Here is a 14,200-nt window from a genome sequence, read left to right as displayed (position 1 = left end):
GAGCTCAGACTCTCTACCTCCAGGTCCCCTTTTGCTCTCCCTGCAATGTCTATAATTGTTCTCCAAAAGGACTGGATGGTCCAGTCAGTCTCAGCCATCTGTCAAGTTCATGACTTGGAACATCCACCCACGTGTGCCAGACTCACCTAGTCTGCTCCCTTCCACTGGCTTTTCACATGAACCTGCATGGATGGGCAGGGGCAGAATTCTGTGTAGATGGGAATTCAGGCCCCAAGGTCACTTCCGTCCATCTCAGCAGCAAAATGGGGTGCTCTTTCCACTCAAACACATGCTCACAAGAGGCAAAATGGAGCAGTCCCAAGCCCCATAATCAAGTGCTTTGAACATACCCGAAGCACACATCGATGTCAGTGGTACAAGATTCCACACAGACTTGCACATCTGTTTTTGTGGTTGTCTATCATGGACTTGAACTTGGGACCTACATATTGTCCCTGAGCTCTTTTGCTCAAGGCAAATGCTCTACCACTTTGAGCCACAGCACTACTTCTAGTTTTCTGGTGGTTAATTGGAGATAAGAGCCCCTTGGACTTTCTTTCCCAGGCTGGCTTTGCACCTGGATCCTCAAATCTCAGCCTCTCGAGAAGCTAGGATTACCACCAGGGAAGCCACCAGCGCCTGGCTTCCCACATCTTAAGAACACTCACAAAGCAGCAACTCACCTACCAATGTGAAGGCAACCATGTGTATAAGGAAATGAAGTGAAGGGACAAATTAATCCTTGAAGCCTGAAGGAGGAAGTGGCACTGTGGCTCAAGTGGTAGAGTGCTAGGCTTGAGCAAAAGAAGCTCAGAAACAGTGCTCAGGCCCTGAGTTTAAGCCCTAGGACTGGCAAAAATAAAAAACAAATAAAAAGAAAGCCTGAAAGAGCCACACAGACAAGGAGACCAGGGATTAGAGAGGGGAAGAAAACTGTTGAGAGTCTCATAGCTGTGTGGTAGCTGAGCCAGACCTGCCTGATTCCTTTTGCTTTCCTACTTTGGCAAGCCCAGAGAGAATTACTATTGCCTGTGACACATACCTGGGCTCTTCTATGCAACCCAGCAGGAAGCCACCGGGAGGCTTTAGATATGATTCCAGCTGTGCCTTGGCTATTCAGTTGACCACTTGCCTGGCTTTATTTGTCCTCAAGATCAGAATACTTTGTTTGTCATTCCTCTCTGGTTCCTGCAGATGTGGAGATTGCCCAAATAGGGCAATGGAAGAGAGAGGAAAGTAGGAGAGAAGTGGGGTGTGCTTCCACTCTTCCTCAGAGATGTGAGCCCTGCAACCCTCTGAAGGCAGCGAGAAACACAATACCTAGAAACCCAGCACAAGGAACACTGGCACGGAGCCACTGCCTGTGGGCACAGACTGGGTGGGCCGGGCGATACTGGCTCATGGAGAGACGCTGTTGACACCACCCCATTGGCTTGCAACAGGTCTGGAGGCAGCTTCTGAGGGCTGGGCTGTGTGTCACCAGTTGGGAAGGAAGAGCCCCAAGCTGCACTCTCCCGCCTCATCCCCCACCTCCGGGCTCAGTATTCGGGAAAACAGACATCCTGAAAACTCATTCCTCTTTGCTTTCTGGCCCCCTCTTTCCCAAATTACAGCTGAGAGACACTTCTAGCCTGAGCCCTTAAGCAAGCTGCATAGTGCATTCATTCATTATTCTTTCAAGAAGTGTTGATTGGGGGCCTATGATATCCTAGATATTGGAACACAGTGGAGGAGGCACAGTCACCCTCATGAGCCATAGCAATAGGGCATCACCTTAGAAGAAGACCCTGGTGGTGCACAGCAAACTGGGAGAGCGTCTCATGACCAGGTGCCATCATGTGATTGGTATCCAGGCCTTCGCTGTTCAAAGACTCCAGCACAGTTCACAAAACCTCAATTCCCATGCCACATGGGCGCCCCTCTCCCCCCCACCTGCCCTAGTGTTTTCCCAAGTTCCCATTGCTATGGGCTAGATAGGCTACAAGAAAGACAAAAACAAAAAGCATGCTATAGAAAACAATAGAGTCACGTGACATGTCATAAGCCATTTGGAGTGAGTGATAAGAGACCAATCCCTTTGAGGAGGGTGTCTTTAGATGAGCCTTGCTCTTCCTGTTGGCTTCAAATGTCTCATTTTGGACAGATTAGAGCCAGGCAGGAAGCAGCCCCTGAGCATTGGAGGGAGGCTGAGGTGGCCAGCTTGGCTTAAATCATGGATAAATCACAGAGTGAATCCACCCACAGACATTTCAGATGGGATTGCATTCATTTGCTAAATGCATGCTTGGCTTGCCTGTGCAATCTGACCCCTACATGTCACAGGCTGATGGTGTGCTATTTACCTGTACTTCTAAGGACAGGAGCATCTTGAGGTGGGACTGTATTTTCCATGATCCCCAGGAAAAGTGGTCTCATAAGGTACCAAGTCACATCAGTTTGAAAATTAAAAATAAATATATAAATAAATAAATAAAAATATAAGGTACCAAGTCCCCAATTTCCTTTTGCCTGCATGATGCCCAGCTGAGATGCAGGAACCAAACTAGCATACAAAGACAATGATAATGATAAGGACAATGGTGAGAGCCATTAAGGTGTGTTGGGGGCGGGGGAGGTAATTGGAAGTAACTGGATAGTTTCTCTCTCTCTCTCTTTCCTTCTTCTTCTTCTTCTTCTTCTTCTTCTTCTTCTTCTTTTCTTCTTCTTCTTCTTCTTCTTCTTCTTCTTCTTCTTCTTCTTCTTCTTCTTCTTCTTCTTCTTCTTTCTCTCTTTTAAAATAAAAACTGTTGGACTGGGCCTTGAACTCAGGACTTTGCACTGTTTCTTAGCTTTTTGCTCAAGGCTGATGCTTTACCACTTGAGCCACACCTGCACTTCCTTGAGGTAACTAGAGAAGGAGAGCCTCTCCCTGTACTGCCTTAAGAGGTACATATTCAAAGGCCTGGATGAAAAGGAATGGAAAGGTTGGGCGAATGACTCATGATTACAAGAGAATTGGCCTCTTTGAACAAAGACTTGCCAGGGAGGATTTTTTACAATTAGTCAGCCCTCTTGGTGTGCAATCGAAGTATAATTGATCCACATGTAGCTGGCAAAGTGAAAAACCAGACACACTGCTGGGATCTAATGGGGGAAATTATATCCATTGAGCAGACCAAGGTACATCTGACGGGTCAATACACTACACTCCCCTCTCTCCCTGAGAAAGATCAAAATGGTTCCTGACCCCATGGGAAGACACTCCAGTGCAGAGATATACCAGAACCTTCTGTGTCACTTCTAACGCGTGCACATTTTGGCGGTGCTCCCAGCAGGCCAATGAGAAAGACTTTTAAAGGGAATTCCTGAAAGTACGTTTCATTCACCCCTGAGCACTGATTTATTAAGCAAGGGTTGGCTAACCTGGAGTGAGCCCAGCAATGAATGAAAATGACAAATGAATTGGGAAACAGGTGTGAGGAAAGGGAAAAGGAATGATGACAGGGGATCAAGTCTGTTTGTTTCTCGTTGCTATTGAAACCACCAGGAAAGGCACTTGAACTTCACCAAAAAAGGCTTCCATTAAGTGCCAAAAAGGGCTTCTTTTCTGTGTTCTAATTGCAAACAGGAAATAATCTCTCTGGTAGAGACTTATGTCTGTTATTTCTAGGATGATTTAGGTGATATGATTCTGTAGTAAATGGAAGTGTGTACTTTGTTCATTTTTGACTCTAAGCATTCTTCATGTTTCTACCATATAAGCATCTACACTTCCTATCCTCTTGATACTGTTTCGAATCAGGATTTTATGGACTTGCTACTGATGTAGGGTCTCTCTACATTTTACAAATTTTCCCTTGAGGAAGCTAGTACCCACGTGGTTTGTCTGAAGTTGGGCTTGCTGAGTGACCACTGGGATGCTGAATGGCTGAGGGCACAAAGAAGCAGATAATAAGTTTCTGAAGGTATTTTTTGAGCAACGTAACCAAGGCTGATGACAGTCACGGGTCACTAACCAACTCCCTCATCTCCAAGGATGAACCAAAAGTAGAAGAACTATGGCTTCAGAGATGTAAGGACTTCCCTAAAGAAGAAAGCTAAAAATAAAGCTGGGCTTTCACCCAGAGCATAGGAAGGAGAGAGTGGCAACAGAACTCGCTTGGGTAAAGCAAACATTTATCTTCCTCCCAGTGTGGGCTGGAATTCCCAGGGTAAAGGGAAGCGTTGCTTGGTGTCTGCCTACGGTATGTCATCAGTTGATGTCATCATGCCCCACTTAGGTAAGGAGCCCACTCCTTCCTCTGCCCTTGCACCCCATGGCATTAATATCTTCACCAGATGGCAAGCAAGACAGAAGGGCTGAGCAGAAGATAAAATACAGGTCAATCACTTTCCAGGTCCAACAGCTGGCAGAGGAAGTAATGGAGCAGCTTATGGTGAAATCATGCCTCCCCAGTATTAAGAGCATAGATTCTAAAATTTAGGCCAATCAGCCCTTAGATCCTACCATACTTACCTTAGTTTTCTGGGACTTGGTCTTTCTTTCTTTATCTCTCTCTCTCTCTCTCTCTCTCGTTCTCTTTCTCTTCCATTCTGTCTTTCCTACTTTAATTTTTTAAACTAGTGTGTGTGTGTGTGTGTGTGTGTGTGTGTGTGTGTGTGTGTGTGTGTCCTTGGGCTTGAACTCAGGGCCTGGGTTGCTGCCCCTGAGCTTTTTTGCTCAAGGCTAGTGCCCTACCACTGGATTTTTGCTGATTAATTGGAGATAAAAGTTTCATGGGACTTTCCTGCTTGAGATAGCTTTGAATCACAATCCTTAGATCTCAGCCTCCTGAGTAGCTAGGATTATAGGCAAGAGCCACTCATATCCAGCTAATTTATTGTTTTTATTATTATCATTAAGTAGATGTCCAAAGAAGTTTCAAAGTAAACAAGTCAGTTTTATGAGTACAATGCATCATGATTAATGTGATCTCTTCTGGTTTTCTTATCTTGAAAATGAAGATGAAGTTTGAGATGGTTGGGTTACAAGGTCAATGATTTTTCATGTACTACTACCTTTTAATAAGAAAAATAATGGAGAAAAAAGTTCTATCCCACACATAAAAATGCTAAGACACCAAAGTGTATCTAACAATAATAAGGAGACTAACCTGAAAACAAAACAGTAAGTAGTGTTTTCTGTATCAGAAACCAACATGTCATATAAAGCTTTGATGGTTACATTGTGCTGACAAATCAATGGAGATGATAAGTATGCACCACTGCGGCTGCAGGAAAGGAGTTCTACTTCAATTAAGCAAGGCCTTGATTCTCAGTGTTGTCTACCAAAGGTGAGCATCTTTTAATCTCATCTCTGCCAGCGCCACTTCAAAACAAAATTCTCTCACCAAATCTTAAAATCAAAAACTCTCGTGTGTAATTTTCTTTTTGGTCTTATAGGTTACTTATAATTAGAACTCCAATGCCTTGAGTCTCCCAGGAGATGGAATTTGGCATCCCTTTCATTTCTTCCTATTGTCATGGCTTCTATTACTCTGACTAAAATTTCAATACAGTGGAAAAGAGATGTGAGGGGGAAAGAGCTCTCTGTTATGAGAATATTATTACATGATGTTTTGGACAGCTTTCCTTTTCAGGGATATTGGGGTGTAAAGAACAAACAGTGAAATTCACTGCTTTTAGGCATATGGTTCTGAGTTTAGCCAGCTTAATTCAGATGCTGGGGAGGCCACCAAGCCACCAATTAATAGTGGCCAAAAGAAAATAAAAACTCAACTATGATTGTGCAGCTTTCCCTTCCAGGGTCCAGCTTGCCTTTCTTCCTTAGTGCTTTACAAAGACTACTTTGAAGAAAAGCCCCAAGTACGGGGGACTGAGTTGATGACCATCCACCTAGAAAATTTCTATGAAGTCATTCAGTGTTGACTAGTCAGAGGCTGGGTGAGAAGCAGCAACAGCTGTCCATGGTGAGGGACAGAGCTTTCAAGATGAAGTTTCTGAATCAAAAGAGGAATATAATCAACCAAACAAGATATTTCATATTTTAAATCTACTTTATTTAAAAGAAAGAAAAGTGAAACAGAGAGAACAGATAACAAGGAAGAGACCCTGACACTGGACATCAACATCATCAGTGTCACGGGGGACTCTCTGTTTTCACGAGATTGATATCAATTCATAAGGAAAATGTATGATATAATCATCTCAGGATCATGGCAGACTAGCATGCATAAAACATCAAAAAGATATTCATAATTGTTGTCATTTTGAAGGTGATCCATGGGGCCAGGAGAGCAGGCACAGACAAAAATAACAAGGGCCTATGGTAGCCTCAGCTCCAGCAAGAAAGCAGAAGACCAGAGAAGGACAGCCATTTGAACAGGGGGCTCTGCAGCTGGAGCTGAGGAGAGCACCCTGGAGCAAGGGACACAGTGGACTTCAGTATTTCCTGCTAGAGGAGGTGGTGGTATATTTGATGTTGGAGGTGCTGCCCCCTGATGGGCTGAGGCCAGCCCCAATGCCTGGGCCACTGCTGGGACTGAAGCCACCTCCAAGATTCTGGCCACTGCTGTTTCCACTCAGAGCGAAGCCACTGCCGGCACCACTGGCACTGCCATAAACTCTGGAGATAGTGGAGTGCGACACAGCTGTCGGGAGGGGACAAGGACACAACAGACACAGTGAGCTCCCAGTACCCCACAGCACCAAGGGCTGAGACAGAGAGACACACAGCTCAGTACTTACAGATGTTGACAGGTCCCAGGCCTTCACCACTCAACCTAGAAGCACACAAGAGTGAGAGAGAGGGAAGGGGTCACCCAGAACCCGCAGGAAGACCCAAACTAGGAGTGGTTTACAAAGAGCCACCTTCCAAAGGGTTGTGATAGATTAGTTATTATAAACAGCCAGTATCTCATACTCTTCTGTGTTTGGCTTGATTCTTGGAAATGTCCTCAGAGTTTATGGGAAGGGGTGTGGCACCCACCTGCACTCCTCGCCTTCCAGAAGCTTCCTGTAGGTGGCAATCTCCACATCCAGTGCCAGCTTGACGTTCATGAGGTCCTGGTACTCCTTCAGCAGCCTGGCCATGTCCTGCTTGGCCTTCTGCAAGGCATCCTCCAGCCCTTCCAGCTTGCTCCTGGCATCCTTGAGGGCCAGCTCACCTTGCTGCTCGGCATCGGCGATGGTGGCCTGCAGGCTGGCACACTGGGAGGTATACTTACATTGGGGTACTTGGGGATGGTTATTTAGATATTCATTCCTACTAGAGTCCAAGGGTATGATTTAACAATGACCTCTAAATGTACCTGCTTCTTGATGTGGCCAATCTCAGACCTGAGCCTCTGGATCATGCGGTTGATCTCAGCAATCTCCTGCTTGGTGTTGTGCAGGTCGTCCCCGTGTCTGCGGGCTGTGACCTGAAGCTCCTCATACTGTAGGTGTGAATAAATGTGAACATGCACATGCGAATGGGAACTTCTGTTTAGGAAATTTTATGAACATTTAGGCAACAATGGTGTCACACGGCCACTTGAATCTATAAATAAGGCACAACGCATCTTAACTGAGAGACTACAAAGAGCAAAGTTCTCTTGGGACCCACAGTGTCTGAAAAGCATTCAGAATGCCAGAATTTAGGGTGAATCTTAAAGCAAAGATGATTAAGTCCTTATCTACTGTAACTTTCCTCTTGCCTCTGAGTGATTTGATTCCTAGACAGGGATATAAATCCTATGAAAGTGAATTCTAACAGAGCAGGGAACATTTGCTGTGATAAGACCCTGCCTTCCTTTCACTGGACCACCCTGAATGAGCTCAGAGCCTTGGAGTATTTAGGGTGGGCATGGGGGCCCCTGAACTCTGCCACCTCCCGGCTCACCTTGGTCTGGTAGCAGGATTCAGCCTCAGCCCGGCTCCTCTGAGCCAACTCCTCATACCGGGCTTTGACCTCCGCAATGATGCTACTCAGATCCAAATTTCGGTTGTTGTCCATGGAGAGGATCACGGACGTGTCTGAGATGTGGGTTTGCATCAGGGACAGCTCCTGCAGAACATGAGGGACAACAGCCTGTGAAGAACCAGAGCTGCCCAACTCCCAGCCCTTCCCACTGTGCAGTCTTGTCTTAGTAATGGAAGGAAGGTGGCAATCCTTACTGCTTCAAAGATGGATGTGAGGAAGGTGACTTCATCTCTAAGCCCATTTTCACTGGTTTGCAGTTCAACCTTCTTCATGGAGGCAGCATCCACATCCTGGATACAGAACCCATAATGTGAAGTCAGCCAAGCCCTCCTGCCCAGCCCCCAGCCCCAGGTCCCTGGCAAACTTCCTCTCAGGTGGGCCAGAGATACAGAGCCATGACTCCTCTTCAGCAGGGAACTTGAATCTTTGATTCAATCAGCTCACCTTCTTCAGTGTCACAAATTCATTTTCTGCTGCTGCATGCCTGTCAATTTCATATTCATACCTGGGAGAAATGTGGGAATAACACATTTGAGCCTGTAGTGGATAAAATCAAAGACAGCCTGTGATCCTCCTTTCCATAAATGGAAACATCCACATGCATCCCTCTTTTTAAAAAAACAAATTTCTTCAAGTCATTTTACAAAGGGGTTTTAATTCAACATGTCAGTTTCTGAGTCTATTGGACTTTTCCCCACTCCATTCTCACGTATATACATTGAATATTATGACTACATTCTCTTACCCTTTCTCTTTTTTGCCTACTCCCTCTTCTTTTTTTTGTAATTTATTTATTAATTAAACAACAATTTTTTGACAAGGTGTTGTGCAAAAAGGGTACAGTTACATAGTAGGGCAGTGTGTACATTTCTTGTGATATCTTACATCCTGTTTTTCTTTCCCTTCCCTAGGTCAGGTAGACATATATACAATACACAATGTACCAAGAATATATACAGTAGCCACATGGCCTACGCCAAAGAAAATTCACCTAGGGCTTTAAATGTAATGTCGACATTAGACAATATGTCGACAATAGTCTTATATGAACGTACATGCATAGCTTTTGAGCTATTGTATTCCACTGAGAGGTCAATTTTTTTTTTTTTTTTGCCAGTCCTGGGCCTTGGACTCAGGGCCTGAGCACTGTCCCTGGCTTCTTCCCGCTCAAGGCTAGCACTCTGCCACTTGAGCCACAGCGCCGCTTCTGGCCGTTTTCTGTATATGTGGTGCTGGGGAATCGAACCTAGGGCCTCGTGTATCCGAGGCAGGCACTCTTGCCACTAGGCTATATCCCCAGCCCCGAGAGGTCAATTTTTGACCTTTATGTGTTGAGTAGTTGTTTGGTTTTAGTTACATAATGTTGGGTCGCTGACCCAATCCTGTGGGAAATACCATTTGACAAGAAGTTTTTGGTTTCACAGACCTGGTCTCTACTGTCTCCCCAACACCCCATCTTAACAGTCATATATCAGGGAGATCATGCCCTTTTGTTTTCTGTGTTCTAGGCTTGTCTCGCTCAACATTATTTGTTCAAGTTCTTACCATTTCCCTGCGAATAACAATATTTCACCATTCCTAATCGCTATGTAGTGTTCCATTGTGTATAGGTACCATATTTTTTGGATCCATTAATCTGTGGAGGTACTCCCCTCTTCTTGACCTCTTCTCCTCTGAGACCAAGTTCTAGCTTCCTGGCATTCATTTTGTTAGACTGTAGGTTAGTAATTCAAAGGGATTGGAAATTTCCTTTGCATATACCATACTCTAGTTAGCATATGTGTGTGTAAATATATATATATATATGTGTATATATATATATATATGCATCTGATCCTGTATATGTCTTTCTGTATGTTTACAAATTAGATGTAACTTCTACATAGAGAACACACCTTAGTTCCTCTGGGGCTGACTTAGTTCACTTAATGTAGTTTTTTTCCAGATCTATCCATTTATTTTCAGAAACAGGCATCATTCTTCCAGATGGATTGTACAATTGCCTATCTATCCATCAATATATCAATAGATGTGAAAGCTGTAGTGAATCTATCTTAGATAGATATCTATCCATCTGTAAGATATACCACAGCATTCATCCTTCTTGATCCACAGAGGCTCAGATGATTTTTGTGTGGCTTGGTTTTTTACTTCTCTACTCCTTTGAAAGTCCCATAGCCCACTTGGGTATTTTGCTGTCATTTCTCAGCTTTATTCATGATCATATTTATTAAGGATTGGTCTCACCTCTTGACCTGAGCACCCTTTGTACTGAGGTGTAACATTTAACGAATAGCCCATTTTTCCTCTTTGACTCACTTGTTCTTGTAGTCCTCTGCCACACCCTGCATGTTCTTCAAGTCTGATTCCAGGTGGTCTTGCTCTGTAGAGAGGGCGTCAACGTTTCTCCTGAGATTCCTGATGTACCCCTCAAACAAAAGATCCAGGCCGTGCCTGTCAGTCTCGGTGTCCTGCTCCTGCAGCAGAGTCCATTTGGTCTGCAGCACTTCATTCTGCTGCTCCAGAAATCGCACCTGCATTTGAGATAAGACATTTATTTGTGAGGCCCAGGTTAGAAGAACAGAGTGACAATTAGCAGGTTCTCAGCCATTGTGGGCTTCTCTCTGGTGTTGCTGTTTCTGACCTATGCAGAGGCTCAGGCTGAGGTTGCCACATCCCTTGGCTTCTTCCAGGGTACCACAGAGAACACACTAGAAAAATTCCCAAGGACCACCAAAGGGAACTCACACTGCTGCTGAAGGAGCCAATCAGTGGTTTTCAATATTTCTTCTCTTTCCAGGCACCATGTCAAATCTAGTTTTAAGGTAGGGACTACTGACAAACATGCAAGGGTTCTTTATTGGGGATAAAAATCTCAATTAGAGAGGACGCCAATGTTGCCAAAGGATTATGCTCAATTTCGTACTCATTATGAGTAACTACAATGAATTAGCATCTCTACATATTAGACAATTAGTTTCATTTTTCTAATGCAGTTAAAGAAGTCTTCACTTTTCTGTTAAATAACTACCATTGGGATAACCACTGCCAATATCACCAGCATCCCTCTGTAATTGCTTACATGCTAAGGAGAGGGGCTGTCAAGAGTGAGCCTCACTGAAATCAGGAAAGCAACTCCTTTTGCAATAGCCCCCCAAAACATAAAATACCTGGGAATAACCTTAACCAAAGAAGTGAAAGACCTCTTTGATGAGAATTTTAAAAGCTTGAAAAACGAAATTAAGTCAGAACTACGGAAATGGAAAAACCTCCCATGCTCCTGGATTGGGAGGATTAATATAATCAAAATGGCAATATTACCAAAGGCTATCTACAAATTCAATGCAATACCCATTAATATCCCAACACCATTCTTTAATGAAATAGAGGAAGCAATCCAGAAATTCATATGGAACAATAAAAGACCTAGAATAGCAAAAACACTCCTAAGCAGAAAGAACAGTGCTGGAGGAATTACAATACCCAACTTCAAGCTGTATTATAAAGCTATAGTAATAAAAACAGCTTGGTATTGGCACCGGAACAGGCCTGAAGACCAATGGAACAGAATTGAAGACCCAGAAATGAACCCACAGAACTACGCCTACTTAATCTTTGATAAAGGAGCTAAAACAATAGTATGGAAGAAAGATAGCCTCTTTAACAAGTGGTGCTGGCAAAACTGGCTCAACACATGCAACAAACTAAAACTAGATCCTTATATATCACCCTGCACCAAAATCAATTCCAAATGGATTAAAGACCTTGAAATCAAAACAGACACCCTGAAAACACTAAAGGAAGGAGTAGGAGAAACACTTGGGCTCCTTGGCACAGGACGGAACTTCCTTAACAAAGACCCAGAAAGGCTACAAATCAAAGAAAGGTTGGACAAATGGGACTGCATCAAACTGCAGAGCTTCTGCACGGCAAAGGACATAGCTCGCAAGATAAACAGAAAGCCCACAGACTGGGAGAAGATCTTTACCGGACATTCAACAGACAAAGGCCTCATCTCTAAAATATATGCAGAACTAAAAAAATTGCCTTTTTCCAAAACAAAACCGCAAAGAACCAATAGCCCCCTCATCAAGTGGGCTAAAGACTTACAAAGAGACTTCTCTGATGAGGAAATGAGAATGGCCAAGAGACATATGAAAAAATGCTCTACATCACTGGCCATAAAAGAAATGCAAATCAAAACAACATTGAGATTCCATCTCACCCCAGTAAGAATGTCATATATCAAGAAAACTAACAATAACAATTGTTGGAGGGGATGTGGCCAAAAGGGAACCCTACTTCAGTGTTGGTGGGAATGTAAACTGGTTCAGCCACTCTGGCAAGCAGTATGGAGATTCCTCAGAAGGCTAAATATAGAACTCCCCTATGACCCAGCAGCCCCACTTTTGGGTATCTATCCAAAAGACCACAAACAAAATCACAGTAATGCCACCAGCACAACAATGTTCATTGCAGCACAATTTGTCATAGTGAGAATCTGGAACCAGCCCAGATGCCCCTCAGTAGACGAATGGATCAGGAAAATGTGGTACATATACACAATGGAATTTTATGCCTCTATCAGAAAGAATGACATTGTCCCATTTGTAAGGAAATGGAAGGACTTGGAAAAAATTATACTAAGTGAAGTGAGCCAGACCCAAAGAAACATGGACTCTATGGTCTCCCTTATTGGGAATAATTAGTACAGGTTTAGGCAAGTCATAGCAGAGCATCACAAGGCCCAATAGCTATACCCTTATGAACACATAAGATGATGCTAAGTGAAATGAACTCCATGTTTTGGAAACAGTTGTAACTACTTTCAACGTCCTATGTCTATCTGTAGCTTCTATTATTGATGATGTTCTTGTATCACCTTCCTGTGGTTGTACCTACACTATCTCTGTAATCTTATCTGAGTATGTTGGAAACCGTATATACTGGTATTGGAAGTAGGAAATTGAAAGGGAATACCAAATTTGAGAGACACAGGGTAACAAAAGACAAACAACTACAAAAGCAATACTTGCAAAACTGTTTGGTGTAAGTGAACTGAACACCTCCGTGGGTGGGGGGGGAGGGAAAGGGGGAGAAGGGAGGGGGGTATGAGGGACAAGGTAACAAACTGTACAAGAAATGTATCCAGTGCCTAACATATGAAACTGTAACTTTTCTGTACATCAGTTTGATAATAAAAATTTGAAAAAAATAAAGTGAGCCTCAGTGACAGCAGGAATCAGAGCTATTTCCTATGTTCTTCTGACCAGGACCCACTCTAGCATCCCTGTGAGGAGGTGGTCTGGGGTCCTCTTGGTTGTAGCCAACCCTCACAGGACATTGGTGTTTGTAGCTGGGACTCTAGATGCCTTTGCAGACCTCAGCTTCCTGCTCACCTTGTCGATGAAGGAGGCAAACTTGTTGTTGAGGGTCTTGATCTGCTCATGCTCCTCGGTCCTCACCCGCTGGATGGTGGGGTCAAAGTCCAGGTTCAGAGGAGTCAGCAGGCTCTGGTTGATGGTGACTTCTTGGATGCCTCCAGGAGGGCACACGGGAAAGTTTGAGCCCCTATAAACTCCACTAAGGCTGGTTCTATGATGGAGCCCCAAACCAACTCCACTACTGATTGCTTCTCCAAAGGCAAAGCCATCTCTACTTCTGCTGCCGTATCCAGCACCGATGGCACAGCTGCCCCCTGCCATGGAGATCCGCGAGGAGCCGCCCAGGCCATAGAGGCTCCTGCTGCCAAAGCCAGATCCTGCAGGGCTGCCACTGCTACCCCTGGGGCGGCACACAGACACACTGCTGAAGCCAGAGCGGCTCAGCCCAGGGACTCTGGCTGAGCCAGAGCTGAAGCCCCTGCGGATGCTGCTTTGGCTCTTAAGGTTGATTTGTCTAGACATGGCTCTTAAGGTTGATTTGTCTAGACCACATGGAGAACTGAGGGACAGATGAATGTGCTGTGTGCTTGGCAGCTGCTTATATGGGGTGCTGATGGGCTGGGCTGAGTCCTGAGCTTGCAGAGAGCAAAGAGTTGAACTTTACAGATAATGAGATTACATCTGGATGAACAGAAAGGTTATGAAATATTGAGATTGCAGCTTTGGTCTACTTTATTGAGAGCTAATACTCCTGCCCCCAGTTTTGACTTTATCTCATTCTCTGTAGCAAGTAGTTAAGTCATCTTCCTAACAAAGGTTCCCCCATCTGTCTAAACATATTAGGTGTCCTCTGCTCTGTGAAGTTGTCTTTTCT

At 44.3% G+C, this 14,200-nt stretch overlaps 1 protein-coding gene across 1 annotated transcript; it reads right to left on the bottom strand.

The window, feature by feature from the left end:
- Positions 1-6,715: 6,715 nt before the first annotated feature.
- On the bottom strand, positions 6,716-13,848 carry LOC125364430 (keratin, type II cytoskeletal 6A-like). The gene is made up of 8 exons (XM_048363995.1): positions 13,342-13,848; positions 10,262-10,476; positions 8,387-8,447; positions 8,137-8,232; positions 7,862-8,026; positions 7,290-7,415; positions 6,968-7,188; positions 6,716-6,761 (listed from the first exon to the last, which is right to left on the bottom strand). Exons 1-8 carry the CDS (start codon positions 13,846-13,848, stop codon positions 6,716-6,718), a joined length of 1,437 nt encoding a protein of 478 aa, XP_048219952.1.
- Between the last annotated feature and the right edge of the window lie 352 nt (positions 13,849-14,200).

This window comes from Perognathus longimembris, chromosome 1, assembly GCF_023159225.1.
Source record: "Perognathus longimembris pacificus isolate PPM17 chromosome 1, ASM2315922v1, whole genome shotgun sequence".
Taxonomy (NCBI): domain Eukaryota; kingdom Metazoa; phylum Chordata; class Mammalia; order Rodentia; family Heteromyidae; genus Perognathus; species Perognathus longimembris.
The sequence above is the reverse complement of the archived record's forward strand: the minus strand, read 5'-3'. Positions and strand labels throughout refer to the sequence as shown.

Coding starts and splice junctions, on each gene's coding strand:
- LOC125364430 (XM_048363995.1), bottom strand. CDS start 13,848: ATGTCTAGACAAATCAACCTTAAGAGCCAAAGCAGCATCCGCAGGGGC. Junction 8,027..8,136: donor TCACATCCATCTTTGAAGCA/GTAAGGATTGCC, acceptor CATGTTCTGCAG/GAGCTGTCCCTGATGCAAAC. Junction 7,189..7,289: donor TTGGCCACATCAAGAAGCAG/GTACATTTAGAG, acceptor TATACCTCCCAG/TGTGCCAGCCTGCAGGCCAC.